The 22,502-nt window shown below is 39.5% G+C and overlaps 1 protein-coding gene across 4 annotated transcripts in view; it reads left to right on the top strand.

Moving 5' to 3' along the window:
- Positions 1 to 18,152, top strand: part of arhgef3 (Rho guanine nucleotide exchange factor (GEF) 3) — a 90,212-nt gene extending 72,060 nt beyond the window's left edge. For all 4 annotated transcript variants that reach the window (XM_026932691.3, XM_026932693.3, XM_026932694.3 and 1 more), the window contains 9 exons: positions 2,851 to 2,958; positions 4,906 to 5,076; positions 6,077 to 6,139; positions 6,683 to 6,779; positions 6,912 to 6,988; positions 11,838 to 12,095; positions 12,845 to 13,015; positions 15,185 to 15,371; positions 16,428 to 18,152. In XM_026932691.3, the coding sequence (XP_026788492.1) occupies positions 2,851 to 2,958; positions 4,906 to 5,076; positions 6,077 to 6,139; positions 6,683 to 6,779; positions 6,912 to 6,988; positions 11,838 to 12,095; positions 12,845 to 13,015; positions 15,185 to 15,371; positions 16,428 to 16,711 (1,416 nt within the window). In that variant the 3' untranslated portion in view covers positions 16,712 to 18,152. The remainder of the gene's footprint in view (positions 1 to 2,850; positions 2,959 to 4,905; positions 5,077 to 6,076; positions 6,140 to 6,682; positions 6,780 to 6,911; positions 6,989 to 11,837; positions 12,096 to 12,844; positions 13,016 to 15,184; positions 15,372 to 16,427) is intronic.
- Positions 18,153 to 22,502: the final 4,350 nt, after the last annotated feature.

Here is a 22,502-nt window from a genome sequence, read left to right as displayed (position 1 = left end):
CTACTGTTTAGCTGCTATAATGTAAGTGATAACAGGAACTGCAGATATAGTCCATGCATAATCGACTTTCTACATTTGGATATTCATAGAGTCTGGATTTCTAGGTAAAAGTTTATGTTCTTGTATCTTCTGATTTATAAAATAGGAACTTTTTGGTACTTAAAAAGCCTCAGTTTAAAATGCTTCTAGTCTTTCTAAAGGTGTGGTCCTACCACAGTGCGTTTTGGTTAAACAGCTAATTAGGAAAGCTGGAATTTCTGATTAAGTCTGTGGCTCTGTGTGGAATCCAGTCTTCCTGTTTAATGGGGAAGATGATGAGGATTCCAGAGTTGACCCTCACTGTGGATGCATGGTAGACTACTCAGAGATTATTATTTTTTTTAGTATCCACTGATTAGCTATGCTTACGTTATAACAGACCTTTCCATGTTACATGATGTTCCTTGATCAGTTCAATGTAGGAAAATTTAGGAGTTGTGTTAACAAGCTACAAATGACAAAAAAAAAATCACAGGCTAATAACACACTCAAGGAAACATATATATGTATGGAAAGACTCCAAGGCTAAAGCAAAGAGCCCGGTCAGGATTTAGTGCTTGTCGTGAGTTATGACCTGGACCTGGGTGTCTAATTCAGCTCTATATCTTCTAAATTACACGCACAAGGTCATGTTGGCTGCGGGTTATAAAGGTAGCGTGATTTGCATCTCATGTCAGGTGTGTATCTGTGCTGCAGTTCATCTTCATTCTGTTGGATTGACTGCCCCACTAAGATATATGTACAAGGCTGTTATTTTACAACTGCTAAAATGTTTGGCAAGATAAGTGTGCTTCTTTTTTAAGTCCTGCAAAACCCTACTACATTTCATCCAAATATCTTTCGAGTTGTTACAGACGTTCAGACATTTAACACCATTTAGGACTGCGTTAATGGAGCTTCTGGATTGATTCTGAACATCAGGATAAAAGAGAAAAGTATGCATCTGTGCATGGGCGATATGATATGACCAATAAATTGCATCACCATTTTTTTGCTTGACATTTTTGAGCCATTACACTTAATTATGGGTGTGCAATATGACGAAAATATCATATCATGGTACTTAAAGATATTTCTGCAATACACAATATGTATCACAATATAACAAACTAACAAACTAAGCAGCTAATAAGCTGCTTTCAGTCAGAGTTTATAACTGTTATTATATAGATAAAAAAGTTATCTAAGATATTGTGATTCCTGCTATCTCAGTTTGTGACACAATTTATCACCATATCAACATGACATCATCATATTGCCCAGCCTTCGTAATAAGTAGCTGATTGGAGCTTGCTGGTATTCTCATTTTCCTTGTTAAACAACATTTAGTAGGTTTTAAAAAGTTTGTTGAATTTCAGTTCAGTTTATTTTGTCGCACTCATGTTTTCCGGGCGTTTATGCTTTTGCGAGACCTGAGTATCACGATGCATTTCGTGCACTGGAAAAAGCTTTCCATGATGATAGTTTTGTCGAAACACCCACTCCTAATCAGAGCTCCCTATTAGGAAGGTGTAACTGATATCTACGCTTGCTCTATGTGATTAAAACATGCATGTAATTGTACATTTGCATGCATTAGTGACAGCTAAAAAGCCTTGCAGACATTTTAGATATTGGACACTCGTGGACATGCAGAAGGCTCTGAGAGACGCTTGTCTTGATGTAAGAGCTGCAGTAATGTCGCACAGTGTAACAAAGCAGTTAAAAACATGATTTCTATAAATAGTTCTATCACTAAGGGTGATTGTGTTGCTAAGAGAATAAGTAAAACCAAGTCACTGAGATGTTGGAGTGAGGGAGTGACTGATTTTCATGAGGTCTGTTTGGAGGATTTAGGCATAAATGACTTATTTTGTTTGAATTAGAATATACATTTTTTTAATTTATTAGATATACAGTATAAGGATTAAAATGCAATGCAATGTATTAACAATTACAATTTATTTATTAAAGAATGATATATCATGCTTTATATTCATTTATAGCTGTGTTTAATGGTGGTTCCTGTTATCACTTATGTTATAGCAGCTACAAACATCCTTTCTCTTTGTTTTCTCTCTTGAACATAAGATAAAACAAATCCATCCTGAAGACTTTTCCATGTCAGAAAAACCTTACAAAGGTTGCAGCTTTACCTCTGACTGTTACAAAGCACTGGCACTGGTGACTCCTTCCAAACATGCTATAAACATCTCCTCACCAAAAACTTCACCATATCAACGATTCTACATTTTAAATCCATTCATATGGACTGTCTGCCAATCATGACCCTTCGTAAATTTTGAGTATAGAAACGCTAATGGTTTTAGAACAAGTGCATTAATATAAATGATTTGAATGATAGAAAATGAGTCAATTAATACTTTCTGACCAACCACAATTAAGAATTGTGGTATGAAATTAATATAATGTCTAATATAACGTGAAGACGGAGTAGGCAGCCCTAGCTTATGCTTTCCTTGTCCTGAAAACAGTGATATTAGCAGAATGCGGTGAATGTCGGTCACCTTGAGCAGTGATTTCTGACTGACATGGTGTGTCTGGCATCTCTTCAGCATCCTTGGAGGGGTTTATGACCTTGCCGTGAATGCCCACCGAGAGTCTCTTAACTCTGCCACTATTTAGACTAACTAACGTCCCATATCCTTGAGGGCATAAGCATGAATAAGAACCTGGCTACTTAGAGTTGTGCAGTGTAACAGGCTTCAGTATATTTGATAAACTAGAAGGTTGTTCTGCACTCTCTGGATGTGGCATCTTGACTGTGTGGTGACATTTATTTCCTAATGACATTGTTCTGTGTGTTTGCAGGAGCCTAGCAACAAGCGAGCGAAGCCTCTGTCTCGAGTCACGTCGCTGGCTAACCTCATCCCGCCGGTGAAAGCTGCCCCGCTGAAGCGTATCGGACAGACACTGCAGGTACTGCACTTGTTTATGTGTTAGTGGACACAGTACAGTACTACACTTGCAGTTATAAGCTAGTGTTGCTCCAGGTTGTGTCTGAGAGCGTGGCCTGCCCAGCTGCTTCAAAGTTACAGTAAGAAATGGTAGGTTACTGTACAATTTACAGATGTTATATTTTTACAGGATGCATTTTTACAATGTAACAAAACTTGGGGAAAAAATGAAGCAGCTGTTACAAGTTTTCTTTAAATTTTTGCGTGCCAAACACAATTGAATCAGAATCGCTATCCTAGTCATGACAGCTGGGAGTTCAGGGAATATAAGACAACCTGTATGCACCATTGGATTGATGCATTCATACACACACATTAATGCCGATGGGCAATTTGGAGTAGTCAGTCCATCTACTGGCATTTTTTTGGGAGCTGGAAGGAAACCAGAGAACCTGGAGGAATCCCACGTGGACACGGAGAGAACATGTGAAACTTCAGCCAGACAAAAACCCGAGCTCAGGATCGAACCAGATACTCACTCTGGAGCTATGATGTGGCAGCAATACCAGCTGAACCACCATGTCATACGTAATTTGCCCTAAAATTGAGCTAATCTCATTTCAGATGTCGCTGTTATGTAAATCATGGTGGATGCAGGTGTTGCAAACCTGCATAGAACCTATTACTTTGTCTCTTGCTATTGTGAACATAGTCTCAGCCCATAGAGTATCTAAAAATCTTCAAGTTTGGAGTCTGACTGGCTTTCCACAGTTCCATGTATACATACTTCCAAAACTTTTTTGGTTAGTCATTTGGACTGTCAGTCAAATGGCCTCTTCCTGTGAAAGTAGGTGGGTTTGGGCTATATTTAGTAATAAATAGTAACATAAAACATGATAAAGAATATCATGTTCATCCCCTAGTAGGATTTCCATGTTTACTGTCCTTACTAGGAGCTACTCATTAATTATTGCAAATTGAAATCTTCGGCCAGCTTTTTTTTTTTTTTTTAAATTTTGTATTATTCAAAGGTTCTGGCTTGTTTTTTTATGTTTCTGGAGCTGAGCTCTGCTTGAGCCCTCGAGCCAGACTTGTGGTAGCAGCTGTTGCTGTGTGATTGAGTAGGGGCTGTGGAGAAGTTAGGCATGCCCCAGCCCATCTGGCTCAGAGAGGAGTGAAAGAAAAGGAGAAAGAGAAAAAGCCGACAGAAGTGGGAAAGTGTATGGCTTGGGAAAAGCAGGCCCAATGCCCGGGACAGGAAATGAGACAGGCCGTGCTTGGTTTTGCACGTCTGGATGCAGAGAGCGTCTCTGTGTGCCGAGTGTGACCGGAGCATTAAGAACAGGCCGGTGATTCATCACAGGCTTTCCCGTGTTTTCACTCCGTCTGGCTCTCGCCAGCTCCTCACTCGTGCCATTGTTCTGTGAGGCTGGAGGAAGCGGGCGCCGTGTTTTGATAGACGTTCATAGCAAACTGGCAGAGAGAGTTAAAACCAAACCAAAACACAGAGAGCCATTTATTCCTTGACTGCGATAGTTATCTGGTTATTAATGTGCTGCTTGATGCAGCAGGCTGTTTATCAACCAGAAAAGAACATTCAGCCTTGATCTTCATGTTATCTATCATTTTTTGCATGAGCCTTCTGCAGCAATCCTGGACATTTTTCTCTGCAGATTTATGTGCATCCTGTACTGTCTTTGACTAAGCTCACCGAGTTGCCCAAGCTGCGATGAGCAAGAAATTCATCCAGAATTTTGCGAAACATCAGACCATGTTCTTACTAATGTGACCTAAATGTATGATGAGTTATATCACCACAGTAGAGGAGACAGTACATTAGATGTTGTAACACTAATCCCTGTTGATATATTATGTGAAAGGTGTTTATATTGAAGTGAAAGCCACATACAATTCCTCATTTTTTTTCACATTTCTCTCTCTTTCTCTCTCTCTCCACCTGTCCCTGCAGCGCTCCATCAGCTTCCGCAGTGAAAGCAGGACGGAGATCATGCCTCCTCGGCCATGGAGCAGACAGGCCCCGGCGGCCAACACCAAGCGCAGAGACAGCAAGCTGTGGAGCGAGACCTTCGATGTAGGACTGGGACAGATGCTGTCCTCGAAAGAGATAAAAAGGCAGGAGGTAAGACAAGGCAGTAAGATAATAATAACGAGCTAGAAATTCTGATAATATAATTAGTGTTTGTTCAAAATAACATTAGGTTCATCAGTGTAGTTTTCCTATAACTTCTGAAGAGACTCGTGTGAATAAATGGGAATATATTTTTATTTGTTTTTTCATACAAGACAGAATAAGGTTCTTTTTTTAAGCACTGAATTCCTAATGGCCGGTTAAACAAGACATTCTCAAAAAAAAAAAAAAAAAAAAAAATAGAGATGAAATGCAGACAAAGCAGAAACATACAAACCCCCACAGTAAACCCTGGAGGCTGACACTGACACTGAGTTCCAGTTCACTAATCCCCATACAAATTATACCCTGCAAGTTCACATGGAAAACACACGGTAGGCTGAAACCAAGCAGTTGTTGAAGTGTGTGTGTGGGGGAGGGCGTTGAGGGTTTTAAAAACTTCTCCTCATTGCTCCCTTGTGTTCTTTTAACTTTTCCATGCATGTAATCGTAGCTGTCTAAGCATTAGCCACTGCTTTTTTGGTAGTAAAAATTAGTCCTGCTTGAAACATGGGAGGCCCGTTCGTGTCACCCCCCCACCCCACCCCACGCCCCCACCTTTGTTCCAGATCGAGTCTCTTTCTGTCTCTGTGGCCACACAAACTTCAAAGTCTCAGGGATGCGGTGTGGATAACAGGGAGCAGCTGTCTGTAGGGAAATATTCAGTGTTTCAAAGGTCAAGAGGATCCTGTGGGGTTTCTATCCCACACTCAAAGTATGCAAAAGTACGCAAAGCAGCTTAAATGAGATTTTATTACACAAAACTGTTTTTCTGAACTTTTTTTCCCCTTATTAATCATATGATTCCTGTGCTGCCTTATCTATATATCTTCATCATTTCCTGACATGCACCTTTTCATAAAGTGAACCTTCAATTGTTGGGAGCTTTCTATCCTCTAGGCTTGATTTCTGAATGCCATTACCAAGCTTGCCTCTCCTCTTTCTCCTTCAGGCCATTTTTGAGCTGTCTCAAGGAGAGCAGGACCTGATTGAAGACCTCAAGCTGGCCAAAAAGGTTAGCTCTGCTTTTCCAATTAGTGGCCTTTTCCTCCTCACTTCATGCACCATATAAACACCGAGTTAAACCCCCTCTGTGGGAACCTTGGCTCCGATTACTCCTCAGCTCACAGAGTCACACGCTCCATAGGGGGGTTGAGGGGAAGACTTGGATTCAAGGAAGCACACGAGAACACGCTTACAGACATGTTAGCCTCTAATATAAATAAGAATATATACAGTGTATATGTATATATGTATATATATATATATATATATATATATATATATATATATATATATATATATATATATATAAAATCTGAACATTACAAAATTCCATCATGTAATTCTGTTTTGTCTCGCTGTACTTTTGAAGTGTCTTTTCCATAGTGTTACTTGATCTGTTTTTCTTAAGGATAAGATGACCCTTAGTTGCACATGCTTTTCTGGGTCATATTCTTAGCGGTTTCATAATTCCACCCCAGCTAAGACAGCTCCAGAGTGCTTTACCAAGTGCTAGAGTTGGAGCCCGGCTAATACTTATGTGATGTAACTGCAGGCCTACCATGACCCTATGCTGAAGCTCTCCATCATGACGGAACACGAGCTCAATCAGATATTCGGCACCCTGGATTCTCTCATCCCGCTGCACGAAGGTGAGACTCCCTAATGTTACTGTCATCGTTACGGTGTGACGTGCTGTTCTTTTTGGTGCAAACCCAGCACCCTTAAGTCAATCCTTAACCCCAAACTGGCCATAATTCTGCTCTTCCTGTCTTGCTGTGTAGATCTGCTGAGTCGCCTTAGAGAGGCCAGGAAACCCGATGGCTCTACAGACCACGTGGGCCACATTTTAGTGAACTGGGTAAGATGTAAATTTGTGTGGTTTAGTACGCAATGCTTTGTTCTTTTGTTCTGATGTATGATAAAGGAGCAGCAGTGGTAGCAATGTTACGTGTTTACAGCAGTAGCTGATTAAAGAGCCAAAGGGGTTTCAGTGCAGTCACATCTTCCTGCGTGTGAGGTTGCTGTAGTATGATTTTAGGGCGAGTTGAGAGGGAGCGGGTCACTAAATCCAGCAGTATTTGCTGTAGCAACCCTATTTCTGGGCAAAATATTAAGGACGTAAAATGTACTGGAACTCTTCTGAACGAGAACAATGGCAGTTATGTGAAATGAGTGTTATGTTAAAATATAAGAAGTTTTTTTTTGCTGTTTTTGTTTTGTTGTGTGAAAATTAGGTTTAAAATGCAGTTCCTTGCATCTATTTTTACCAACCAGTGTCACTAGAAGTATATATAAATGACACTTTTCAACTCCTTTGACTCACCGCTTATGTGAAAACATGGCCCAGAAACTAAAAACAGTTCCTCTGGTGGAAACACACCTAATAATGTGAATATTTACACACAACCACACAGGCTAGAACACTTACTGGTTATTTACCGACCTGATATCTGAAAATGACTGTATTTCAACTTGGTACAGCCAGTAACATGGAGTTTTTTGGCCTGGCCTTCGGCTGGAGGAGTAGCAACTTCTCCAAGCAGTGAGTGTGTGGGAGGACTGAAGTGTGCTGGTTTCTTAGCACTCAGAGATGCTTATTTATTCAATGTTATCGTGCCATCATTAAGAACTTGGAATGCTCTCATAAGTCACACAGTCAGCGGTGTGCGTTAGCTCCGTGTAAAAGTGCAGATACAGAGAGGTCTTTTGACCCTAGGCCAGTTTTTCGGTAAAACGTGATTCATAAAGTTTACATATCATCCGGGTCGTCCAAGCATCACAATCTCTGATGTCCTTTTAACCAGCGACCTAAAACTTGCTGATAAGGGCTGTTTCAAACAGAGTGCAGCTCTGTGTGGGGTTGAAAGGATGAGAGCTGGGGGGTGGTCACTGCTTTCAGAGCTCCACTCTATTAATCTCACTCAACAGCTCTCTCCTGTCCAATGTTGCTGTTCAAAGCTTCAGGTCTGTTTGCATGTATGTGTGTTACGGGAAAAATGTACCGGCTTTTTTTTGTTCAGGCTGTTGAGCAACAAGCGCTCTTTCACGTTCAGTTTTCGAACGTGACGCTAGACAGACCTGCCGTGTTTAGCTGGTTTATTTGACTGTTCTCCAAGTGCTCCATTAAGAAATGAAACGAGATAGTCTTTAAAAGTAGCCCAAACATAAGTTTGTCTCGCTTTTGCTACAAACCAAACCAAATGTAGTTTTGTAAAGAGGCTGGTTTAATGCATGGTTTGTCTCGATGATTGGGATGTGAGGATGCATTAAAAATGGTCATTTGTTGAATTTGTTTATGTATATTAGTGACCAGTTCTAGTCAACACATTTTCAGTAAAAAAAAAAAAAAAAAAAAGTTCGCATAGCAAGTGAAACAACGTGGTAATTATAGATCCCTTTGCAAGCAAATAAACATCGACTCAAATGGTAGAGAGCCAAAGCACAGCTTTTTTTTCTTGTACACACAAACACTTTACCTTTTATGAAGTGCCTTGTGAAAGCTTTTTAGGAAAAAAACAAAAAAAACAAACAGATATAGCAATTCTGGTAGAGTTCATCAGATTTCTCATACATTAGATCCGGCATCTGTGAATCCATCCTTAAGGCATGCTTTAAAAGTCACACTAAATTTTACACTTGCTTATTATGATTAAATCATTTCAGGGTTCAAAATGTGATAATTGTTGCAGAAAATGCTGATTTTGAGCACGGGCAATTATTGCATCCATATATCACGCAACATATACCAGTTTATCATAGAATGGACGGGAAGTGTGTAGGGTTGGTGGCTTTCATTCCTAAAATTTGGATTTCTTGATGAGCAAAAGTTTTGGCATTTTTGTCTGACTGCCACATCATGCAATTTATTATTCTCTTTATATATATATATATATATATATATATATATATATATATATATATATATACATATATACACGAGTGACTTCATGTCACGTATAAATTTTCCTTTCTGAAACTTATTGCTTTGTGCTTCCTTTCCATATATTCATTTTTGCAGACCTTTTCCAAACCGAAGCTTCAGGTTATGATTTATCTGTGTTGTCCATCTCTTTCGTCACTTGTTATTAAAGGTGGTCAGTGCTGTCCTACACGGTTGTCCTTTCCTGTTTACCCCTCACAGAGAACAATGCGTGCCAGAGAAGGACGTTTTAAAGAATGTAGCTGTTACCTCAGACTATTTCCTTCAACCCTCATCTGTCCAAGAAGGGTTTCCACAGCGGGACCTTTTGCGCTGGGAAAATTCATCAAGTGGATATTGCCTAACCGTGTAAACATTTCTCAATGCTGCTTCACCTCAGAAGAAGCTTTCGCTCTCTCACACAGGGTGGCCTCAGTAAAGAGCGGTTTTTCTTTTACTTGTATAATGGAGCTTTGTATCAGGAATTCATTTTTTTCTTTTTTTACAATTTGTAAAGATACATACACTGATCAGCCATAATATTAAAACCAGTGACAGGTGAAGTGAATAACATTGATTATCTTGTTACAGTGGCACCTGTCAAGGGGTGGGATATAGTAGGCAGCAAGTCACAGCAGTCAGTTCTCAAATTTGAAGCAGGAAAAATGCGTAAGCATAAGGATCTGAGCGACTTTGACAAGGGACAAATTGTGATGGCTAGACGACCGGGTCAGAGCATCTCCAAAATGGCCGATCTTGTGGGGTGTTCCCGGTATGCAGTGGTTAATACCTACCAAAAGTGGTCCCGGGGAAAGGGTCATGGGCGCACAAGGTTCATTCATGTGCACGGGCAGCGAAGGCTAGCCCGTCTGTTCCGATCCCACCGAAGAGCTAATGTAGCACAAATTGTGGAAAACGTTAAGGGCATTGAGAGAAATGTGTCATAACACACAGTGCATCATGTGGATGTGGAAGAGATGGCACCAGGATGCGCTTTGGGAAGAAGGCAAGCCGGCGGAGGCAGTGTGATGCTCTGGGCAATGTTCTGCTTGGAAACCTTGGGTCCTGGCTTTCACGTGGATGTTACTTTGATGCGTACCACCTGCCTAAACATTGTTGCAGACCAAGTACATCCCTTCATGGCAACAGTATTCCCTAATGGCAGTGGCCTCTTTCAGCAGGATAGTGCACCCTGCCACACTGCAGAACTTGTTCAGGAATGGTTGGAGGAACATGACAAAGAGTTCAAGGTGTTGACTTGGCCTCCAAATTCCCCAGATCTCAATCCGATCAAGTGTCTCTGGGATGTGCTAGACAATCAAGCCTGATCCATGGAGCCCCACCTCCAACTTACAGGACTTAAAGGATCTACTGCTAACATCTCTGTACCAGATACCACAGCACATCTTCCTGTGGAGTTCAAGCCTCAACGGGTCAGAGCTGTTTTGGCAGCACAAGGGGGTCCTATACAATATTAGGCAGGTGGTTTTAATGTTATGGCTGATCAGTGTATACAAATTCATATTGCACATTTAATAGATTATGGGTCGTGTATTGTGAATTATAAAAGGAATAAATCACTTTGGGATGTGCTATTATATGAAAATAATCAACGACAGGATGGTATGATGCAGCCAAACACAAAGTGGTGTTACTGTTGCCATGCCGTAGTTGATTATTTTACAATAACAGCACATTCCAAAGTTTATTATTCCTGTTCTACCACAGCAATTAAAGACCAAAATGTACTTTTCATCCATTTATAGTTACCTTTAGTGTTGTTGAACATCTGTCACTTACGTTATAACAGCTATAAACAGTTGTGCCTTCAGCAGTCTTACTTTTTTCTTTCTCGTGAAGTTAATAAGACAAAAATGCAGCTTGTCGTGTTACCAAGAAACCGCAGAGTTCCCTGTCCTGAACGCTGGAGACTCCTTCACAAATGCTAAACAAATATCTACTCAAAGAAAACATCATCATATCAACTAACATATTATTATGAGCACATTGCAGACAGAACTATTATCAGAGCTGCTGTTACAGAAAACTACTCAACAACTTCTGACCAAACAGTATCAACATTTCTGAGCCTGCGCATCAGAAACAACATTTATAGATGTTTAAAGAACCAAAATACATAAACGAGACATGCATCCAACCCGGGAGTTGACCACGTGTCCAAAATGTAATGCACAGGGATTGATCTGATATCTGTCCATCACTCACATTGGTGAAATGCCTTTTTTTTTTTTAAACTGTGTCCTGCTCCTCCTTTTACCTGCTGAAGGAATGCACAGCTGTCCCCATAACGCTGACTGATTACAAGTCAGCTGAAGGCATTTCTTTCTGTGTGCCGCTCTCTGGTTATTATCTCATCACACTGGTGTAGTAGCATTTTTTCAGAGCTTTATAGGAGACAGGCCTGGGCTTATGGAGAGGAGAGGAGAAGTGCAGCTGAAAGGTCTGCTGTAAGACTCAAGCTTAGCCAAAGGCTAGTTATCTAACCTGCACATGTTTTTGGGCTCTCAGTTTCCAGTCCAGATGGATGGCATAAAGACAAAATAAATTGTTTTTGTCTTTTAAACCTTGTGGCAGCTTTAATCTCTGGGACAATAAATAAACCACCATGATTTGAAAGTACTATGGCTATGAACTTGCAATGGGGAATGCCTTAAATAGGTGCAAATCAAATTACATCTACGAAGGCTCTTTAGAAACAACAGACGCCAGCTTTGAATAGCAAAGCGGCTTTATTACATTACTCCATTTTTTTTCTCTTGCTGCCCAGCTGCCCTGTCTGGACTCCTACAACAGCTACTGCAGTAACCAGGTGGCCGCAAAAGCCTTACTGGACCATAAAAAGCAGGACCACCGGGTGCACGACTTCCTGCAGCGCTGTCTGGAGTCGCCCTTCAGTCGCAAGCTGGACCTGTGGAACTTTCTGGACATCCCACGCAGCCGGCTTGTCAAATATCCACTGCTGCTACGTGAGATTCTCAAACACACACCTAACGACCACCCGGACCGCCAGCATCTGGACGAGGCTGTAAGTATAACCATTCCACATGGGAAGTGAATATATATTACACAGTGGGGTCCAAAAGTCTGAGAGCACAATGCTTCAGTTTGTCATTCTTTTTCAATTTAATACAAAGGTTTTCATTGCAAATGATATTATCAGCAATAATGTGAATAAAAAGTATAATCTCAAAAATATTTACATGAATTTCAGGGTTTCTTAGTATTTGGTATGTTCCCCTTTTTGCTTTAATGACTCCACAAGTTTGTGTAAAACCTGATGATCTGAGCACATGACCTGAACACACGTTTGTACAAAGGAATTAACATGGTCAGTGTCACAAATTTGCTCAAATTTAGTCACTTCGAATTTTTCCTTTTTTTGTTTTAGAATTTTCTAAATTCTTAAACTTTGTTTATTTCTAGTTTTAAATAAAAAGAAAATCCCAGATTTTCAGTGTGGTCTCAGACTTTTGGACCCCACTGTGTGTGTGTGTGTGTGTGTGTGTGTGTGTGTGTGTGTGTGTGTGTGTGTGTGTGTGTGTGTATGGAAACACAGGTCGCATATACAGATATGAGAAGTTCCAATTTCATATTTGACCTGTTCATGTTCATTAAGCTTCTTTTCTATTGTTCAAGCTTTTGCACCTTTTACACAAAATCAGGAGCCTTCTGATTATATCTGAATGTTTTTCTTCCTTTTTCTGTTGCTAATAAAAGCATTGTTTTGCTGCTGTTTTATAGCCACCATCTGACCCAGTTTGTTTTCCCTCTCAGATCAACATGATCCAGAGCATCGTGGCTGAGATTAACATCAAGACGGGCGAGTCAGAGTGCCGTTATTATAAAGAGCGTCTGCTCTACCTGGAGGAGAGCCAGAGAGACCTCCTGATCGACAGCTCCCGCATTCTCAGCTGCCATGGAGAGCTGAAGAACAACAGAGGAGCTGTGAGTATTCTTCACAAACTCACAGACCCTGTTTAGACCTGTGTGTTTATGGATTGCGTCCTGACAAGATTGTAACCATTTACACTAGTAGTCAAATGCACCTCTGGTTAGCCAGATTGAAATATGATTGCTCTATTGCGTGCTCATAACATTTGACTTCCTGTGATTTGTTCTTCATTTTCACTTGCTGCATCAGAGATAATCATTTTGAGTGCCGTTTTTAATTTCCTTAAAGCCGCCAGCTTTGCCAGTCATGGACTACATGCGATTTTACGTACTATACGGGGAGGGCTTTCGTTGTTTAGTAGGGCTTGGAGAGACAGATGCATTTACAGTTGTATAAAATGGCGAAAATGTGTGTCAGACCTCCTGACGTGGGTTGAACCATTGGATTGGAATCTGATATAACATAGGGATATGATCCTGCAACTCAAGACTAATGAAACAAGCATGTGTAAACAAGATCAGTTAAGATTTCTGGGAAATCTGTGGATTCCCCTTTTTAGTGTTATATATGAAAACCAAAAAAAAGGTTTTGATGAAGAGTGATGAACAACCTCTGTCAAGGATAAAATGGCTAATATTAATCACATTTTGACGACTTCTTTTATGAAACGTAATCGACTGTGTAATTGGCTAAATTTATATATTGGATTTTATTGACCCTGATGCATTAAATGATGAGCTCCAATTTGTTTTAACTGTCTATTTGGTTGTTATTTATTTATTTCAAAGATGATGTATTGATTTAAATATTTACAGATTTGACTAACTAGCCTATTTTGCTTCTAAATTGCCTGAATAATTATGATAAATATTTGTGATTTCAGTTTCGAGTGATTATTTTGGCTATTACCGGGCAGTCCTAGATTGGAGTTTATTTATTGAAGAGGTTATGGTCTGTCTTCAAAGCAGAGCACACATTGTAAAAGCTGAATGAGGAACGTAACCCGGGCTTGTGGGAGATCTCGCCTTCACTCACTATGTAATCTAATTAGTGTTTGGCGTGTTTACTCTTCCTACACGCTAATTGGAAACGCCTGTTTCAGGCTGTCACCTGTCACTCATCGTGTTTCTGCTTCACGTTTGATCCAAAGGCTTTCTTTTCTTTTCCAATAAGAGACTTCCATCTTAATTGTGTCGGCTCACAAAAATAAGAGGGCAGTGCTGGAAACACGCTAATCACAGGAAAAGATAAACTGAAGGCCATTAATCAAAATGTGGCCAAGGAGCAGACAGAGTGGCTTTGCCTTTCATGTAGAGAAACATGACTGGGCTTTAAACAATGAACCAATAAAGTATGAATACTACACAGGAAGGAAAAAGATTCAGTAGACCCAAACAGTACCGTTATATTCAGATCTGCTGGGGTCAGAATGTTCCCAAGTGTAACTCTAATACTGTTTAAGAACTGTTTTAAATATTTTTAAGTATCTAATTCTTTTAAGAAATAATCAACACATCCATCAGACTGCAGTGATGCTAAGATTGTATAAGGTAGGAGGCACGTCAAGTTTCCCCTCAGTGTATCCTCCATTTCCTCTGAACCCCCTGCTGTAAGTCAGAGCCAGCAGGCGTATCAGCTTCCTTCACGTAAACACACTCACGTGCACACGCACACACACACATACACACACACACACCACCTCCTTTCATGGTCAAGCGTCAGAGTCACTCTCCAAATTCAGTGTGTATTACACTCAAGCTCATGGGATCTGAATGGACCAAAATAGCTTGAAGAGTATGTATCAAAATGGAAATACTGACAGTGAACAAATCTGCCCCTGGGCTATGCATTGCTTTGATGGTAACTCACAGGTTACGTAATTTTCAGTGTCACATCCCTAAAATATTTATTAAACAGTCTTCCGTGAAGTTAGCCTCAGTCATACACACATGCATTATCCTCTTCTAGAGATTATTTTAAGTATTTTAATTAGCTCAGCTAATCACAAGGCACTTTAGCTGGTGGGAAAATATTAACCAGAAACGTTTATAATACTCCATTTGCTGCTTTGTTTTCCATCTAACTTGATCTGGCTATTGGTATTTCCATGATGTTGAACTTTTTCCATCTAATGAGACCCAAGAGAACAAGTAAGAGAGAATTAGTGTGGTAGAGTTTCACTTGCAGTTCAGTAACAGCCCTCTCTTTCTTTCTCCATGCAGAAGCTACACGTGTTCCTGTTCCAGGACGTGTTGGTGATCACGCGGGCCGTCACTCATAACGAGCAGCTCTGCTATCAGCTCTACCGGCAGCCCATCCCGGTGCGGGATCTAGAGTGGGAGGACCTGCAGGACGGTGAGATCCGCCTGGGTGGCTCCATCAGAGGGGCTTTCAGCAACACTGAGAGGAGTGAGTTACATATTTAGTCTTAGTAATGAGAGTTTTCTTATAAAACCTATATAAATAGACAAAAATAATAATAATAACTGTAGACCACAGTGAAGAGGTGCTGGAGCTAGCAAATGTCTGCACTCTGCCAGTGAAATCTTATTAAGTGAACAGAAATTAGAACATGGACATTTTAACATAAAATATGTAACATTTTTGCAGAAAGTTCAAGTTTCTTTTTGTGACATTTACTAACTTTGGCTAATGTTAGACTGTGCTTTGGTTATACTAGCCTAGCAAGTTTATTACTGTTTTGGTTAATGGATGCCAGTGCAGTAAGTCAACCCTTATTTTACTGGATGTTATCAAAAATGACCCAAGTACTCCACGCTACAGAACAAAAAGTCCATGGAGTGGAGCTGGACCTGATCCAGCTCCTCCTACTAGGGTGGAGCTGGGCAGAGTCAAGCCAAAGTCTAGGGGGTTGAGTGTATTTCAGGTTGGATAAGTGTGTTTTTAATGTGTTGTTTCATGTCGTGCAGTGATGTGTTGGTTAGTGTTAGGGGTATGGGTTAGGGGTTAAGCTCATAGGAGGACTTGGATCAGATCTAGCTCCATCCCCTGAACTTTTGGTTCTGCAGCGAGTACTTTTTGGTTCTGATCTCAAATGACTACACTGTGATATTAAAATTGTACATTTTTGCATATAGTTTAGGTGACATGCGCTCAAATATGATGTAATTGGGACATATGTGTGGCGTAAACATGCTTTTTGCATAATGATATAAATATGCACGAATGTCAGTTTCCTAAAAATAATTGTTGCAGACCACATATCTGTTCCAACACCTTGTCTTGGTTAGAGAGACAATCTTAGAGTTGGAATCAACCATCCATTATTTGAACATAGCTACCAGTCCTCCAGATCGGGGCTGAGAACCACTGTATCGATCTAAAATTAAATTTTCTTTTTGCTAGGCAGGAAATCTTCCATCCCAACTTTCCTGTATATAAAGTGTATTGATGGTTTTATTCAAACCCCATTATAACAAACGTCTCCATTTCCTTCCTAACCAGCCAAGAACTTTTTCCGGGTGACGTTCCGCAGCGGAGGTCAACTCCAGTCCCACTCCTTCCAAGCCAGTGACACATTCAACAAGCAACAGTGGCTGAACTGCATACGGCAAGCTAAAGTAGCGATCGGCTCTCAGCCTTCCCAGCACACGGCTCCCGTTCTGGACAAAACTGAGGAGCGTATGGACCAAAGCGACAGTGACTCCTCAGACTGTAGCATGGACACTAGCGATCCCGGTGCTGAGGCTGGAACACAGCTGATGGAACACACACACGTGGACGTGTGAACGCCGCGCTGTCATCGTTACGTGATCGGACATCTGCAATCATCTCTGCTCACCAAGCCAACCTGTACAGTATTGTCATGGAGAAGCCGTCTGTACTTCAGTAGAAGCCACAGAGTAGAGAGAGCACTACTTTTTCCGCCACTACTTTATTTTCATGTCTCTTTCTATCTGTCTGTCTCTCTCTGTGGTGCATTCTGTCGCACTCCCAACTGTGAAACTGTGTCAGGTTTCCTGTTGTCTGAACAGGACTCGGGTGAAGAGGACTCACTACTTTGTCATTCCTCATAGAGCGAACTAAAAGCAGCCCTCTGAGGAGAGGAAAGATTCCACGTTGAAAGATGTGTGTTATATTTATGTCCACGTACTGTGTTATGTCTGCAATAACCACCCAGACAAAACGACCAGAAGAATGTTTTCACGACAATCAAGAAGTGGCGTTTTGGTGGCTCACAGTGTTTTAAAGCCTAAAGGGTTATACTGACGTTTCTACAGTTATTCGAGACCAGTCTTGAAGTCCTCGAGGTCTCAATGCTTTCCGTGTTCACAAAAGCAAGACGTGAGGAGAGTGAAGCCAAAACCTTGCAGCTTTGTGATGAGCGTGTTTCTACACGTCTTGTGTATGTGTATCCATCCTGTCGTCCGAGCGCAGATAAACTGCGTCCACATTAATTAAATAAAAGCTGTAGTCATCATGCTGTTCCCCACAAAGACTAGGTTTTAATTAGATGAGCTGCATCCAGTCAGAAAACAGAGGCCGATTTCATTAAAGCACTTTTGATTGAAAATAAAAAAATATTAGCCTGTTTGGCAGAAACATCAGGTAACCAGCAAAAGAATAAACAACAGAAACATCAGTTTTGTGAAAATGTAGCAGACGCTTTCACTTGGTGTAAAGTTGTAATCGCTTGTGCCATGCCGCTCAGCATAGCTAGTGTCTTTTTCCCAGGTGTCGTGTGGATGTGTGTGTGCCAGTGTATCGCATCATGCTCTGCTAAAAGCATTGCCAAAAAGTGTTTTAATCCTGTGTGAGTTTACCTGTGGGGTCTCGTTGTTTTGTTCCACGTTTGAGGAATCGGCATTGCCACTATAGAAATTATTCAAAATACAGTATAATGTTTTTAATGATTTTTTTCTTTTTTTTTTTTTTTTAAAGAAATGTATTAAAATTTATGCAGTAGTGTGGTTATTTATAGCTTATTTTTCACTTGACCTAACTATGCTGTTCTTTTATTTCAAGTGCTCATAGAACAGGAAGTGTTACTGCAGGTGAGTGAAATAGGGTTTATCCGATTGGATTTACGGACATGGTTTGAGGGAACGGAAGCAAAGCCATATGGAGGGATACACGTGAAAACGTGATGACTGTGTTAACACAGTATGTGTGTGTACTGATGGAAAGCTGGAAAGTGTGTAATGAGTACCAAATAAATGATTTAAAACACTTCAGTTTCTTTTATCTCTTCAGTTTCATCTGAGATTAAGAGTGTGTATGGTATATGATCTTTATTGTTGTCTGTGCACGGGGATGCAAGTCAAGGTTATGTAAGGAAGAAAACACTTTTGGACGTGCTGTTATAGGAAAATAATGATAGCGTGGCATGAAATTGATTATTTTTAAATAACAGCATGTCCAATTTGCCAATTACAATTTTAGTAATTAAAGAACAACATATACTCCTTTACTGTTATGTTTAGATAGTTGCTGTTATCATTTATAAGATCTATAAACATTGAAGTTGTTCTCTCATTTTTTTCTTTTTACTTTAAATGTTTTTAATTGTTTAATGTGAAAACCATCAAGAAACCACAAAGCTCTCCTTCCTGAAAACTTGTCAGAACAATGTCAGAAAACTTAGTTACAGCTTTATCTTTGTTACAAAGTGCTGACACTGGAGACTCCTTCCAAAAGCATAAAATAAACATCTCATCACAGAAAACTTGACATGCAATAACTATGGAGTAAAGCTTTCTCTAACACTCCATCCTCTGAATGCTCAAAATACTATTTATTTACAAAAAAATTCACATTCCTAGTTACTGATAACCACGTGACATGACCTAAGCACTTTTCTTGTTTTCTTAAAGGATATGCTATCTTTATTTATTTAGGAAAGTAATCACACCCCCCATCTGTGTCCTCGGTTGAGGCAGCAATTTGACACGATCAAATATTAATTGCAAAGAAGAAAAACTAACATAAGAAGTTCAGGATCAGAATGTTCTTGCTATTAAAAGAAAATCCTGGTTTAAAAAAAAGTTAAATCACAAAAATCTATCACTGTTAATTAGCTGTAGGCTCAGATGAGCCGCTGAATAATGTATGAGTGCTCGCAGAAATGTTCCTTTTTCTGGTGCCCTGGCAACGGCTAAATATTTAAAAATGAACTAATCAGAGCCAGGTAAGGTCATTACAGTTTCTTAAACCATAACAGCCCTATCTTTGAGAACTGACAACTGCTTCTATGTGTTAGGAATTACAATTTGTGTGGTAACGTTTACAATTTGCATTCCATCTTAAATTTTTAATAATACATGCTTCATAAATACTTTGTCTTTGACAATTAGTTTAAATCCAAAAAAAGATTTATGAAGAGCTACTAACATAAGAAGTTCAGTCTGTTTACTGCTGTAAGAATAAAACTCTTGGGGGCGCGCATTATTGGAAAACAATCAGTGACAGTGTTTTGTGATGCATCTCACGCAAAGTGGAGTATACCACCCTGAAGTAGATTCTTTTCCAATAACAGCATGTGCAAAGTGTTTTATTCCTCTTAGACCACAACAATTTGCCAATGAGTACAATTTCTAATTTATTCATGAACAAGAAGTAATACTTTTTGACCATTTATAGTTGTATTTAATGTTGTGGAATGTCCAAGAAACAAGTTAATTCCTGTTATCACTTAGCTGTTCAACTCTGTTGAAGTTAATAAGACAAAAAAACACAGCTTGTCATGTTACCAAGAAAGTGAAAAGAGTAATGTCCTGAAGACTTTCACATGGAGGAAAACGTAACCATTATAAAGTGCTGACACTGGAGACTCCGCCCACAAACATTAATTAAACCTCTCCTTACAGAAAACACCACCATTATATGTTTTGTCTTTGTTATATAAAATGGTTTGAATCTATTTATAATTACACTTAGAAGATGTAGAGCATATTCACTGTACAAGACCCTGTGAATGAGCTGTTGCTATAGAAACAGTAACCTATTACAACTAGTGCACTAATATAAACCTGTGATTTGCCTTGCAGCCAGAACTACAATCAGAGCTGTGGTTATAGAAAATTAATCAACACCTTCTGACCAATCAGCTTCAAGAATTCAGTAGCACTGTTAGTTAGTAAGGAGTATTTTCCTTTCATTTTAACAGCTTGTGCTCACTTCCCATTGTTTCTAATCTGTAAGTGACTACAGAGTAGTGATGGACGATTCACAAACAAATTGGTCCCTTTTGAATGACTCCCTTAAACAAGTTGATTAGATGAATCAATTTTTGAATCAAAAGCACATCCAAATTAAACATTTTGACAATTTTGTAATTTAATTAAAGGAGCAGTTAGTGAATTTGATGCAGTTTAGTTCAAGATTGTGTTCGGAAATTAAAAATTAAAAAATGCAGCCCTTCAAAGCCATGCTTTCAAAATGTGGAATATGAGTGTAAAAAAAAAAATTAGACAGTAGAGAAGTTTCTTGGATCTTTTTATCCCTTTTACAGAGCCTGGGGCATCCAAAGAAATTATATATATGGCTGCTGGGCTCAGTGGTTAGCATGTGTGCCTCACACCTCCGGGGTTGGGGTTGGAATCTCGCCTCTGCCCTGTGAGCATGGAGTTTGCATTTTCTCCCCGTGCTTTGGGGGTTTCCTCCAGGTACTCCGGTTTCCTTCCCTAGTCCAAAGACGTGTTGTAGGCTGATTGGCTTTTCCAAATTGTCCACAGTGAATGTGTGTGAGATTGCGCCCTGCGATGGGTTGGCACCCTGTCCAGGGTGTCCCCCACCTTGTGCCCCAGGTTCTCTGGGATAGGCTCCAGGCTCCAGGCTCCAGGCTCCCTGCAACCCTGTGTAGGATAAGCGGTACAGAAAATGGATGGATGGCTGCCGGGATATGAGGAGAACCTGGCCAAATATTACAGTTGTTATCACTTGAAATGAAATGACTGACCACAGCTTTAATTCTTTTCCACTGTGGTGTTGTGCTTGATTTGTAGTGTTGAGTGCGAAACACATTGTTTGTGGTTTATAAGTTTCAATTGCTCAATTGATAGAAATGAATCAAATTCTATCTATAGAGTTGAATCATTGAAATGACTCACTACCCAAGTGGACTAAGCTTTTGTTGCCCTCTTGTGGCCATGTAAATATTCTCGTAATGTTCTGGCTATAAAAACAATAGTGTACAGAATAAAATCCTGTCATTTGCTGGCATAATATTACTGTTGTTTATCAGTATTCAGACTTTATACATAAAATTATGGTTGCTCTTCTGTATGTAAAGAGGTGAACTGGCTATAAGACTGAACACAGAGCTGGGATGGGAGAGAGGATGTTTGTTGTTTAAAGAGGATGTACAGTTTGCAAACTGAACTGTTTAACTCTAGCACATCTGTTTGCTAATGAACACGTTAGTCTGCTATAAAAAATAGGAAATAACAAGTAGAGAGCTTGCATCAGACTTCATTGTTTGTCTGGTGTGTGTGCGTGCGTGTGTGTGTGTGTGTAAAGTTAATTAGTGCCACTGGGAACAATTGTGCGCAGGCCAGCCTCAGTAGGGCGAGGTCTTTGTCAACACTGTTTGTTCAGCTGATGTTAAAAAAATCAAAGTGAGTTGATGAAGAGTGCCACTGACATGCAGACATTAAGCTGCTACAGTAACACGCCTGTTAGAAAATTTCCTTTCATACTGCAGGACAGAACTCTGTCTTTTTATTAACAGAATACTGTACTGTAGTATATAGGTTATTAGATGTGCATAAATCGAACACTTTGACCTCCTGCAGACAGGTGACCTTGATCATGAAAAGCCCTCTGGGAAAACCTTTGTAGCCGTGATGCAATCAGCAGGAGGGAAAACCATATGGCTCTGCTGCTCCTCTGAGCTCATCTTCACTGCCAGGTTTTTCCCTATGAGGAGTCAGAGCTCTGGTTTCTCTCGACTCCCTCAGGAGAGCAGCTCAGATCCACACAACCAGCAACCATCCTGTCCACCTGCCTAACTGTATATTATTATATATTATATATTATATATTATGCATATTATTAAAACACTACTACTAATAAGAGTAGTTCATTTTACTTATATATCATTATGTTTATAAAGTGTTTTGGAGAACACTTCTATCAAATAATAATAATAATAATAATAATAATAATTAATAATAATAATAATAATAATAATACATTTTACTTATATACCATTATGTTTACAATGCTTGAGCAAGCAATTATATCAGATAAAATACAAAATAAAAAAACACATTTCTTTTATATTACAAGACCTTTATAAAACATAAAAACCCATTATTATTATTATTATTATTATTATTATTATTATTATTATTATTATTATTATTATTATAAAATACTGCCTATTTACAGTTTTTCTTCTTTTTTATTATTTAGTTTCCTGCCTTTCCTAAGTTTTTGGAAATAGTTATTTGACAATTTCGGAAATGTTATTAACGAGTTATTATTATTGTTGTAGTTGTTAAGGTTTTATTGTATACTTACAATCAAATTACATAAAATATCAAAAAATTTTATACTCTACTCTTAGTATTATTACTA

This window comes from Pangasianodon hypophthalmus, chromosome 20 (assembly GCF_027358585.1).
Source record: "Pangasianodon hypophthalmus isolate fPanHyp1 chromosome 20, fPanHyp1.pri, whole genome shotgun sequence".
NCBI lineage: Eukaryota > Metazoa > Chordata > Actinopteri > Siluriformes > Pangasiidae > Pangasianodon > Pangasianodon hypophthalmus.
Note: the sequence above shows the minus strand (reverse complement) of the source record. Positions and strands in the feature narration are given on the sequence as shown.